The sequence below is a fragment of the Lagopus muta genome, chromosome 10 (genome assembly GCF_023343835.1).
Source record: "Lagopus muta isolate bLagMut1 chromosome 10, bLagMut1 primary, whole genome shotgun sequence".
Lineage (NCBI taxonomy): Eukaryota > Metazoa > Chordata > Aves > Galliformes > Phasianidae > Lagopus > Lagopus muta.
Genome location: NC_064442.1, coordinates 11,248,393 through 11,260,944, shown reverse-complemented (window position 1 = coordinate 11,260,944; position 12,552 = coordinate 11,248,393). Strand labels below are relative to the sequence as shown.

Here is a 12,552-nt window from a genome sequence, read left to right as displayed (position 1 = left end):
CCCGCCCGGCCGGGGGAGGAGACGGGGGAGGGCTGCGCCGGCGGAGCATGCGCGGCCCGCAACGCGCTTGGGGGGCGGCAGCCGCAGTCACTGGCTGCCCCTGCCCGCTGCCGGCGCGGGGTTGGAGGCCTCCGAGTGGGGCGGCGTGCCGAACACCAGGGTACGCGAGCCAGAGAATGGGGTGGGGTGGAGTGGCCTGCCCTGCCCACCTTTTGAACAGTTGAAGGCTTCGGAACAGGCCACCGGCAAACCCGATCAGCTGGGCGACATTGATGGGGAGGTTTTGATGTGTCAAACGGGAAATGCTGAGCTGCAAAGCATGAAAGGGAAACCTGAAACCTGCTGAAGGCCAAGGAATCACATACATACCAACCCTTTCCAAGGGCTCAGTGGCAGAGAAAACGCACAGCCATCAATGAATCTTCACTACAAAGACAACATCAGAAGTTTAAATGTAGCACATCTAGTTCTGTCAAATTTAAAATTAAAAAAACAGATGGCAATAAGCACATAGGCTAATTCTGAACATTTCCATAAATGAAAATGTATCCCTCTGAGGCACAGAGGAGCAGCAAATCCCCAGAGACCTGGGGAAGACATTTTCCCATTTTACAGAAGAACAAAGGATCACAGCGGTGCTTTTCAGAACCGCAGGATCTGCTTCCAGCATGGAAGATAAACAACGGCAGTCTTCCTTCAAAAAAGATCTTTTCACTTTGTAGTCATAAAGGGGTCAGCTGAAAACATTTTAACTGAGGAATCTCGGAGTACCACAGTACTTAGTGCAGTGACTGCTAAAAAATAGCTAAAACTGGCTATGTGAAGACATGAAGGGGATCAGTGCACATATAACTGGAATCCAAGACCATTCAGTCTCTTATGATATTATTATAGTATAAGCTGGGAAAAACAACGGTTAGGAGAATGACCAGTAGTTGTACAAAAGAAAAAAAAGAAAAACAACAACTAGAAAACATTGCAATTTCTTTCTTTTCCTGCTAGCAACCACTATACTTAATACTCCTGTCTTTCCATATTTACATTAAATACTGGCAAGATCTGATGCTCTAGGTTATGTCAGGATTGCTTCATTAAATTGATGAGCAATAGAGGAAAGAAAGTAACTTTCAATCCTCAACTATAATATAGCTTCTATCTGCGAAGCTGTTCCAGAGTTAGAAATTATAGGGAATTTTAGATAAAAACATTTCAAGCATGGTTGTATATAAAAATAATTTTTAAAAAAGCCTAATGTACACATTGCCTGACAACTTACAGGGAAAATTATTACATTAAACAGATTCTTTTTATTCCTTTTAGGAGCACAGAAAACAAGCAGAATCCAGAAGAAAGTAGTGTCTTCGTACTCTGCCATCTTAATCATGTTTATATACATCAGTAGAAATCCTGAATAACTGAAAAATGAAAACATCATTTCTCACTTTAATGTGGTTTGACTTTCTATCTCAGCTTTGTATTAATTCAATAGTTCATTGCCTATCAGATGGTCTCAAGAGTTAAAAAAAAAAAAAAAAGTACTTTCTCTTTGTTTACTCTTTCTGACATTTATTTCTATCCCACTTCCAACATTTCCCACCATACGTTGAAAATACACATCCTTTTATAGGACCATAAACTTTAGTCATTCAGAGAAACGTCACCATGCAATACCAAAGCAGTAAATGTACTTTAAATACACAGCAATCAAGACAGCTGTAAATACATGAAGTCAGAAAAGGAACTAACATCTAGTTGATGATAATACTGCAAAAAACTTGTTGGTTAAAAATATACCTATTTGTGTCGTATGTCTACATTTGGCTTTTTGTCTATAGTGATATGTCCAAATGCATCTCAATGCATGTTTTACATCATACACTTCTGTTTATGAGATAAATGTTTCTATTTCTATAATGTAGAATTTTTTTTTAATGTTATCTGCCAATTCTACAATGTCTGTTATTTCCCTAGAGCTAAATCACCTTCTGCTTCACTGAGCCTCTCTAACAAGAACCAGTGCAGAACTCCGCAGCAGCTGAGAGTGACAGTGGGGTAGAGAAAGGAATTCCAAACCTGCTTTCATCGAAGCCAAGCCTAAGACTTGAGACACTCACTAATCATTTCTGCTTCAGCCAGGCAACACAGATGGTGCATAGAGGTGCACGCAGACACGCAAACACTGAGTGCATCTGCAATGCCATGCTCTACATTTGCATATTTGACTCCTTGCTAGTGCCTTGGTGACCTTCTATGGCATGGGACAGCAAATGATCGCTGCTAATTACAACAAAATGCATTTAATCATCATAGAAAAATGACAAGTTAAAAGTGCTGTCTTTAACTCTTGCTATATCTCTGTTTTTATTTGGCATTTACATCACGTACTGTTACACACTCCACAGTGCAGAGAAAATCCAGTGAAGCACGTAAGCTCTTCTATTTTTTGGATTCTATTTTGGCTCAAGAGGAACCAGCTCATTTTCTACTCTAGATCTATTTATTTCCAGTAATGATTCATGAGCCAGAAAGAATACTACTTGCCTATCAGATGCCAAGGAGAAATTACAAGGAATGGCAATTAGAATGTTTTTATTGTGGTGTACACAGTTGATACAGAGCCTTGAGAAATAGCTGAAATGCAGCTGCTCAGTGCTATTTTTACTGTTGTTTTATAACCACACTTCAAGGCTTTCCATCTAGCTGATGAAAACAGAAAGGAGATGAAAGAAGAAAAAGCCAACAATCACTGCCAGCCCACCTTGCCAACATGGTAATATTTCCATGCTTCAGTGAATGTGCTTTCTCTGCTTTATCTCATATTATAGCAAATGATGTTCCAAGGACTCTATTGCCTAAAAGAAAAAAAAAAAAATGGAAAAGAGCTGCTGGTGATTTTTCTGCAAGGCATCAGGAAAATCTGTAACTTCTAACAGTAAGTCATGTATTTTGCACGATGTCTGCACTATGAATAGAAGGTTTTGGGTGGGAAGGGATATCTTCAGCCACCGCACTGCTTACAGGAGAAAAGCTTTACAAAATGCCTCGTGGAAATGCCAGTTTCCAGTCTCTTCACACGTGCGGAGCTCTGTTTGTTCCCGTCTGGCTTTTTTCTGGCATGAAACCATCGTATGGCTTCTCACTTCAGCGTGACTGTCTGACCAGAAGTGTTTTGGGAATAGCGAAACCGTTTTTACTTGCGAGAAAGACAACTCCAGTAGTTTCCCCGCCCGCTTTAGGAGGCACTGACACAACAGCAGACCGCAACTCACACCGCTTCCACGCTACTGATTTCCCCCTCCCATCCCGCCTCAGCGGCCGGCGCAGCGCCCCCTACTGGCCGGCGGCGGTGTCCCACTGCGGGCGCCCCGGAAATGCGCACTGAGGTGGGCGGGGCCGCGCCCTTCGTTTCCGGTTGGGGGCTCGCGGGCCGCGGCGGCGCTGCCATGAGCGACGTTGTAGAGCGCACGCTGGGCGCACTGCCTGCGCTGCTGGGGCAGCACGAGCCGGGCGCGGGGCCGGGGGGTGCGGGCGGCCCCCACAGGCCGTCGGCTTCCTCTCGGCTCGGGAGCCTCATCCGGAACGTCACGGCGCTCACCTCCAAGCATGTACGGGCCTCTTGCTCCTCCCGGGGTCTGCGTGCCGGGCCTCTGTCTCTCTCTGAGAGCCCGAAGCGCCGCGGGCCGCTGAGGTGAGGCGGGGGGTCGCGCTGTTCGCCTCCCTCCCGCCAGACCGCCCCGGGGGCGCCTCAGGGAGAGGGGCGGGCGGTGCCCCGAGCCCGGGGCTGCGGAACCGCTGGTGACTCGGTGCAGCGAGTGCCCGGCGTCGTGCTGTTGCGTGTGGCACGGTGTGTGGGAGCGGGAACGTGGGCGATAAGAGCTGAGGCTGAAACGCGTTGTGTGGCGTTAGTGCCGTGAATCAGATACGCGCTGTTTTTGAGAATATTGAGTCCTACTATGTGAATGTGCGTCCTTTGACTTTATTTTTTTAAATCGTATCTTGTCTCAGAAGATTACACAGAATTAAGGCAAGTTTAATTCTTTTTTTCTAGGAGGAAGAAAAATTAATCCAGCAGGAAATAACCAGTTTGAAAGCAATGGTTTCTGCCCCCACGACCCCGCTTGTAAGTTGTGCCAGTGGTTGCTTTTGTCCTGCTGTTTCCTCAGCCTCCTCTTATTGCCCAGTGGAGTGACAATTTTTTACTGCATAGCTGCTCAGTTGTTGACATGAGATAGGGCCGCTGTCAGTGGGTTTGCACTGTGGTTGAACATTTAGGGCACTGTGATTTTGTTCTTTTGCCTCAAGTATAATAATAACTTAAGTTGATGTAGTGACTGGTTAAAAAAATGTGTTAGTGAGATTGTCTAACGCTTCAGATAACTCAGTAACTAATTTGGTGTTTGTTATGTGGATGGCAGTCAAAACTAGATAACATCTTTGAGGGAGTTATCTGGAGAATTCTGCTGTTGTGCGCAGAAATCAATGTTGAGTCACATAAATGCATTCATAATGGAAAAATGAGAAATAATCTGGTGTTAAGGAACTTACAGAAATGTTTGTATGTTCCTGTTGATGGCTTGAACATTGTTGGACAGCAAAGTATGAAGCAAGACTGAAGATCTTCAGTAATTTATTTTTGTTCTTTTAGAGACTGATGAAAGAATGTATGGTGAGGCTCATCTATTGTGAAATGCTGGGATATGAGTCTTCCTTTGGATATATCCATGCAATCAAGCTTGCACAGCAAGGGAATCTTTTGGAGAAAAGAGTTGGTATGTGTACATGGCTGTAGCCTTAATATTTTCAAATCATGTTGTTAAGATTTCTTAGCAGAATTTGTAATTCATGTAGAAAAACAACTTATTTAAAGTATTCTTTTGGCTTTGTTGCCTTGTTTTATAGTCTGTCCTCTTTCTGAAAGTAACTAAATCCCTGGTTTGTGAGTTTGGAGAGCAGGAGGCAAGAGAAATAACTTTCAGGCATCAGTTCTTTCAGTATTTTGAGTTGCAGCAGTAATAAACGAGTCATTTACCACAAATATGGTTAAAAACCAACTTCAAACTAAATACGAGTTTTTCTCAGGGTCTGCCTTTTGTTTTATTTAAGAATTCTAAGAGGAAAGCTGTGAATGGCACAATTTCCACAAACATGGTACTGCCTGCCCAGCATTTCAGTTGCAGATAACTTTTTAGTTTTTATAAGGAGCTTGGGGCCTCTTTGCTAATGGCAGTAAGGTGTTTTATTGTCTGTTTTTATTGTCTGAGGATGGTATTCTTTAGTTTAGAAACAGCTGTAGGAGATGAGTCAAGCTGGGAGATCCTTAGAATGTAGGTGCACAAGTTCATGAGGAAATCTGAAAGGCTATTTCAGATTTCTCTGAAACTTCCTGGGACTTGTTTCCTTGCCCTGCCAGTTTAGCTATAGAACTTCTTCCATTAGATGTTGTTTGAAGTAGCAGTCAGCCTGTCTTGCTGGAGAATTTTCTTGCAGTTGCTGATTCAGCTGCCTAGTGAAGACATTTCTTCTTGTTTGCAGAGAAAATGGTTTAACTCCAAGCAATGCTATGTCAGCATACACAGAAGGAAGGCAGTGTCTTGTGAGATATGCTTGTTTGATATCCTTTGTTTGAATTTGGTTGGTTGTTTATTTTATCCTGCAGTTAAATGTGATACATAAGGTTGCTCTTACCTGTTCTTGTTGCCATATGCCAAAGTCTTTATTGAAGAATCGTTGCCAGCTGATTCAATCAAGATACATTACTCTCTTTCCCTGTATTAGCCTGAATAAATTTCCACAGGGGTGCTGACCTGCTTGTGAAACTACACTTGATCAGATAGATTCAGGTCTCTGATAGTCCAGACGGTGCAGTTTGGCCTAAGTTGCTCATTTTGATCTTTAAGTTCTAAATGAATCAAGCCCTGAACAAGACCCATCCCTGAGACAAATAGTTGCACTGCATTTCTGAGTAGTGGCATGTTCCTCAAGCCTCTGCTTTTTTACTCCTTTAGTTTAAAATGAAGAAGGATTTATTTTTCTGAAGAAAAGGTTTCTGGCATGTTTCTTATCTGGAGTTTGAAGTTTTTCTTCTGTATTGTTAAGTAACGAGGGAGTTTTGGCATAGGGAAGGAAAATAATTTTATATTCAACGCTGAGTATTACATTTGAAACTCTAATTTTTGAAGAAAGAGAAACAAATATAAGTGCATTTGCAGTGTAGGAATGTGATTTTATCAACAGAGAAGACATTCACTTTCCAGGAATTGCTTTCTCCTGAATTTCTTGGCTGCTCTTTAGCTCTTAACAGCATCGTATTTCTCACAGGGTGTGGTTTCTTGGCTATTATTTATTGAGCTTTATTGCAACTTAAAAATGTTTCAAACATCAGGACTTTCTTTTATTTCCAAGCAAACATGAGCTGCTGTCATCCAGCAATGGCTTTGTTGTTTTTTTAAATTGTTTGAATTAACTCATCTTGTATTACAGACAAGATTCAGTTTTCTATCTTGAAGTTCCTTACTTATTGAGTAGTAATGGAGGCTGCTTTCTTTTATAGGTTACTTGGCAGTTTCTTTATTTCTCCATGAAAATCATGAACTGCTACTTCTGCTTGTGAACACAGTTGTGAAGGTACAGTGTTTTTGAAGGTTTGGAGGTAATCTAACCTTGGACCACTTTTTCCTAATTTATTTCATACAATATCTGAGCTGTGTACTCACGAGTTACATCTCAAGCTCTTAAAGTTCCTGTTTCTTTGGTTATATTAGAATTTGAAGTGGCTTTCCCCTAGCTTTTTTTGTTTAATCTCAGTGCCTCTTTTGTTGAAGCCATATTTTTTAAATTGTAAACAGGTGATACACCATAAAAAGTCCATGTATAAGATATACTGCTTGTATAAACTGTAAACTTCAAAAGGAACTTTGCGTGCATATTTCAGTGTAAAAGTTTGCTTTTAGCTGACAGCAGGTATCTGTTAGCTTCTTTGAGTTCTCTTAGAGTTCTTTTGATAGAAACTGGAAATATGCTTTGTGACACTGAGAATCCGTCACAAAGTGATGGTTCATACTTTTCTGTTACAGTGCTGCCTCTCAGTTATCAGTTCTGACTTTTTATGTAAGGATTACTTTTGTGTTGCAGTAAGCTCCATTGTAGACTGAAAATGGTGCTCATTCTACTGTTGTGGTAGAAAACTTTTATAATCTTAAAAATATAGTTTGAAACTGGTGTTGTGGGAGGAAGTGAGAAATGAGAGTCCACAAGGAGCTAAACCAAAATGAGCACCAGAACTATCTGTGGCAAACAGCCCAAATGAACAGTGCTGTGAGCTGGACGTCTGAAATGTGTGTGCTTTGTTTGGAAAAAGGGTTCTGATCTTATTTCATGACTCTGTGTTTGTATGGTGTGGGTGTTTTTTTTTGGTGTTAGTTTACAATGAGCTGTACCTTCTGGTTTTAGTTGTATTGGGGACAGACTGTGAATTGGCATTCTCTTCTGAGGCGTAGATAATAAGTTAGTGTAAAAATATGTAACTGCCAATATAATTGGGCTTTTAAATTCTTTGAGCTAGATGAAAGGGAATGGACAGAATACTGTTGACTTCAGTATGAAGTGTGACTCATCTCACTGATTCAGGGGGGAGCTTGGCATAGTTTTGTAATGATCGGACTGCTTCAGCAAGCAAACGTTGATTGTAGTCTGTTGAAATCATGTACATTTAAAATATGAATGTAGCTTCATAAGGTGAGTGTGAGCAGCTCCTGATTTGTGTATGAAGGAAGAGCTTGGTTAGCTCAGTGAGAGCTGACATTTCTCAAACACAAATAGACAACAGGCTGATTACCAGCAGGTTGCTTGCTGTGGTGGGCTAGATCCAGCCTGCTGGCAAAAGGGGGGTGGTGTCTGTGCAGAACTGAAGTCTACATGAAAAATGATGGTCTTATTTCAATGATTACAATAGGACTTACAGAGCACTAATCTAGTAGAGGTGAGCATGGCGTTAACCGTTGTCAGCCAGATCTTTCCACGGGAGATGATTCCAGCTGTTCTTCCCTTGATAGAAGACAAACTCCAGCATTCTAAGTACGTATATGCTTACAGAATTGCACGTGGCCTTGTAAGGTTGAATGACTTAATTTTGTAGGAGGTTTTTGTGAACTGATGTTTTTTTTCTCTAATTTGGCCTTTTTAGTGATTACTTTCAGAAGTGGTTCCTCTCCATTTTTCTCTTTTATTCTTATCTCATTTGTTTGTACTCTTTGCAGAGTACTGGACAAGTCATTTCTTTTATAACTGCTTTGAGTAGCTCAATGTAATTTAACTTGTCTGCTGGACTCTTTTTAGTAAATATGTTGGTGAAGACGTGTTTGTAGAGTCTATGGAGAATCAGATGGGGATTCTTGTAGAACTTCAGTGTTGCTGCTTTTCTATGAAACTCTTTATTGAAGCTTTCTTGGTAAAAGAGTATCTGAAGAGTTCCAAAACCTTTATTTGAGTTATTTTTCATTCCCCATACCCAGAAGATGGAACATTCTAAGTGTTGTACTAATTAGAGAGCTGTAAGAAACAGCAGAGTCACTCAGTAACTCCTAGACTTTGGAGCTGCACATGTGACCACAGGGGATTTGTAGTTGTGAATTTCACAGCTTATCGAGTGGCTGCTTTGGAGAATTGTCAATCTGACAGTAGACACCACTCAATTCTTCAGTTAGCTGTGTCGCTTCTTTGCTGAGGTGGTATTTACAGAGTCATTCGGTCACAAAACTGTAAAAACAGGGATTCCCCTCTCTCCCTATGTCACGCTGTTCTGATGGCTGATCCTGTAATTTTACTTTGCTGTAGAAATGAGAACAAGTTTTCTGTTTTTCTGAGTCAGGTTCCTGAAATACACAAATCTTTTTTTGTAAAAATCTTTTTGTAATCTTTTTTTTGTAAAAATCTCTGTTTTCTTCAGGGAAATTATCCGAAGAAAAGCTGTTCAGGCTTTATACAAATTCTATCTCATTGCTCCTAACCAAGTACAGCATATTCATGATAAGTTCCGGAAAGCCTTATGTGACAGAGATGTTGGAGTCATGGCTGCTTCTTTGCATATTTATCTCGAAATGATTAAGGTAGGCAAGAGTTGTCTCTCGGAGCTACTTGTATCTTTTATTTTAAGCATTAGTGTACTGTAGCTTTGTAGCAAAGTATTACTCCTAATTGTTAGAAGAGTTAACTTAGTGATGATGGATGTGTTATGTTTGCACTAGCTCTCCATTTAGCTTGACAGACGCTTCTTGCATATCCAGGTATTTCAGTATTTCAGGCATCCTTAGCTGGCAGCAAAGTTTATCTTCTACAGAACATTAAAGAATTCAGTATGATTTTTTTCCCTTTGCTTTGAAGTTACATCCACTCTTTGTTGCAAATGTACAAGAAACCAGCGTAGGTTTAAGGAAGAGATGCTGTGGGGAGAGTATAGAAGTTGGATTTAAAGAAATGAAGTGGAGGCTACTTTAACTGCATTCAGTCTGTAGATCTTGCTTTTGAGGTGCTGTATTTAAAGTATTTCTGTTGTTTCTTTGTTACACAGGAAAGCTCGTCTGGGTATAAAGACTTGACAGAGAGCTTTGTAATCATCCTAAAGCAGGTAGTGGGAGGGAAGCTCCCTATTGACTTCAATTATCACAGCGTGCCAGCACCATGGTTACAAATTCAGCTTTTAAGAATACTGGGGCTGTTAGGAAAAGATGATCCAAGGTAATCAGCTCTTTGTCTGTAATTAGTATTCTGAAAGTGCAAAAGGATGCAGCTGTGACTGTTATCTCATGAACAGCTTGTCTGCCTTTTTTATAAGAGGATTTTAGATTTGGACTTCTTATACATTTTTATTATCAACCAATACACTGAGCAGGTACCTTCTAAATTGAAAAATTAGGTTCTCAGCTTCTGAATTGTCTAGGCAATTAATGGAATTATGGAATATGCTTGAAATATGTTTTTGCTGGAGTTTCTGTTACTGGGTTACCAAACGACATGGTGAAAAGCCACATAAAGGAGTACCTAGTTGGTGTTTTTTCCTGCTTAGATGCTTTTATTCTTATGGCAGTTGTTTCTTCTGAAAGCCATGAACATTTAGATGTCATTTAGAGATGGACTGTTGAACTCTAGCATGTTAAATTGAATCTGTGGGTATGAATAATTTGTGTTGGGTTTTTTTGATATTGTTATGTAGATTGCTTGGAAATTTAGACTACATGCTGTAAATAAGAATTGTACGTATTTGTTGTTAAACAGGACAAGTGAGCTGATGTATGATGTTTTGGAGGAGTCTCTAAGAAGAGCAGAGATAAATCATAATATTACCTATGGTAGGTGAGAGTCTTTATCAGTATTTGGGAAGGCTGAGTGGGTGAGCATTTTATGCATGTGAAAATGTATATGCAGCACTTCTGAAAATCTAGCTGTGTTCTTAGGTGTCTGACTAGTAAATGGTGAAACAAGTGATATATTTCTGTACAGCAGTGTTTCCCCAAGCAGCCACGTCTGATTTCCTGGTGCCCTAAGAGCTGTTTCACAGTATGTTAAGGACATAGCCATCCTGTTATTTTATCTTTTAAAGTAAAGGCACATGGATGTTGCCAAATAACCTGTGCTAATGGAACAGAGGGGGAATTTAGGTTTGTTTTCAGTGTTTTTTTCCTTTGAAAAGGAACGTGGTCCAGAGCTCTAGATCTGGTGTAATGCCTGCTTCTGCTTTCTAAAACACCGTGTAAGTTCCTCTCCCACTGAAAAGGGAAGTTAGAGAGAGGCACTAACTTTCAGTAGTAAATGAGGAAGTCTCTGCCAGATGTTCAGTTTATTCAGTTTAATTGCTTCTGTTAGACAGGAACAGCAACAAAAAATGAAGTCAACTTGCAACAGAACTGGTCCCCATGTAGTTTTCTATTTTATCTTGTTCTCAGTTCATTTGTTTTTATGTTGAGCTGTGACAAATTGTCTCATTCCCTGCTGTAGTGCACTTTTGTGGCAGTATTTATCTGTACTGCGTTCTAAACCACCCGAACCAGAATAATCATAGTTTGTTCTTTCACATTTTTCCCACGATAATGGATGGTAACAAAAGGAGTGGTTCTGCTAGGCTGTGTAATTAAAGCTTTATCACAGTGGTAGCTGTGTATTTCCAAGTTTCAATTGAATTGAATACCTTGAGGATATCATTTGTTTGCAAAAAGGAAATGTTTTTGTATACAAAATATCTGCTTGAAAGCTGAAATACAGATACTCAGCTCTTTAGAAGTAGATCCTTCAGTACCAGGGTATAAGACTGCTTTGAAATATTAACTGAACAGTGTTCAGTCTCAGTTTTATCATACTAGCACGTATACTTGTGTGCTTGTTTAATTTTGCATAATATAATTATCTAATACCCACTTATTATGTTTCTTTTCTCCTAGCCATCTTGTTTGAGTGTGTCCAAACAATTTATACAATTTATCCCAAATCTGAGTTACTTGAAAAGGCTGCCAAGTGCATTGGAAAATTTGTTTTGTCACCCCAAATTAATTTGAAATACTTAGGTAAGGATACTGGATTTCATTAAAGACTTCTTAATTTTGTTGTGTTGGTGCATACTCTTAGGTAATTTCCAATTGCTTATATTCTAGGTTTAAAGGCTCTGACCTGTGTTATTCAGCAGGATCCTAATCTGGCACTTGAGCACCAGATGACAATTATTGAGTGTCTGGACCATCCTGATCCCATTATTAAAAGGGAGGTCAGTGAATTTTTAAGCAGTGCAAATTAAGTTATTTTTAGAGTGGGTAGTAAGTTTTCTAAAATGAGAGTGTGAAAGGCATACAGTATCTCAGGTATTGAGAGAGCACAGTTGTGAACAATAGTGACAGACTTTGTAGATAAGCAGAATGTTTCAATTGAGCCTCATTAAGTCAAGACAGTTGCTCTCACTCTGGTATCACCCTCAAGTGTTTCTATTTGCCTGATTGCTGTTTTGAGTCATTAGAGCTGATTACATGTATCTTGCTTTCTCTTTCAGACTTTAGAAATTCTATATAGAATTACAAATGGACATAATGTGATTGTCATTGTTCAGAAGATGCTTGACTACTTAAAAGAAACCAAAGAAGAGTATGCTATCATCACCTTAGCTGGCAAAATAGCAGAACTAGCTGAGAAATATCCTTTTATTGTTCAGATGCCTTTTGGTACCTTTCAAGGCACCTTTCATAATCTTTTGAAATACGAAGTGTTACAGTTGTGCTTTTTGCTCTTTAAAATGGGAACAAGGAAGTGTGTGTATTCTTTCTTCTCTACTGTCGAAAGTGTCCATTCAGTAAAGTGCATTGTGATTTATTTGAGGAAAGGCAGAAACGAATGTTTTTCAATCCCCAGAGTTAGCAAAGGCTGTTCGCATTTTATATATGTGAAAACAACATTGCTTTCTCTTGAGTACTTAACAACAGTTGTTATTCTTTAGTAAAACAGCTGCAGAACTGCTGAAAAGAGCTGATCTATCATTCATTAAGTGAGGCTGGATGAACAGATTAAAAAGAATACACC

The 12,552-nt window shown here is 40.0% G+C and overlaps 1 protein-coding gene and 1 long non-coding RNA gene across 2 annotated transcripts in view; one reads left to right on the top strand and one right to left on the bottom strand.

Moving 5' to 3' along the window:
- Positions 1-231: 231 nt before the first annotated feature.
- On the bottom strand, positions 232-3,704 carry LOC125698421 (uncharacterized). Its single transcript, XR_007379186.1, has 3 exons — positions 3,596-3,704; positions 2,759-2,852; positions 232-310 (listed from the first exon to the last, which is right to left on the bottom strand). It is a non-coding gene; the product is annotated as an uncharacterized LOC125698421 (long non-coding RNA).
- The window catches only part of AP4E1 (adaptor related protein complex 4 subunit epsilon 1), a 61,010-nt gene continuing 51,853 nt past the window's right edge, over positions 3,396-12,552 (top strand). The window contains exons 1-11 of the mRNA XM_048956658.1: positions 3,396-3,605; positions 4,049-4,120; positions 4,646-4,769; positions 6,551-6,624; positions 7,952-8,073; positions 8,945-9,104; positions 9,566-9,732; positions 10,270-10,343; positions 11,430-11,552; positions 11,640-11,749; positions 12,029-12,168. Of these exons, the coding sequence (XP_048812615.1) occupies positions 3,444-3,605; positions 4,049-4,120; positions 4,646-4,769; positions 6,551-6,624; positions 7,952-8,073; positions 8,945-9,104; positions 9,566-9,732; positions 10,270-10,343; positions 11,430-11,552; positions 11,640-11,749; positions 12,029-12,168 (1,328 nt within the window). The 5' untranslated portion in view covers positions 3,396-3,443. The remainder of the gene's footprint in view (positions 3,606-4,048; positions 4,121-4,645; positions 4,770-6,550; positions 6,625-7,951; positions 8,074-8,944; positions 9,105-9,565; positions 9,733-10,269; positions 10,344-11,429; positions 11,553-11,639; positions 11,750-12,028; positions 12,169-12,552) is intronic.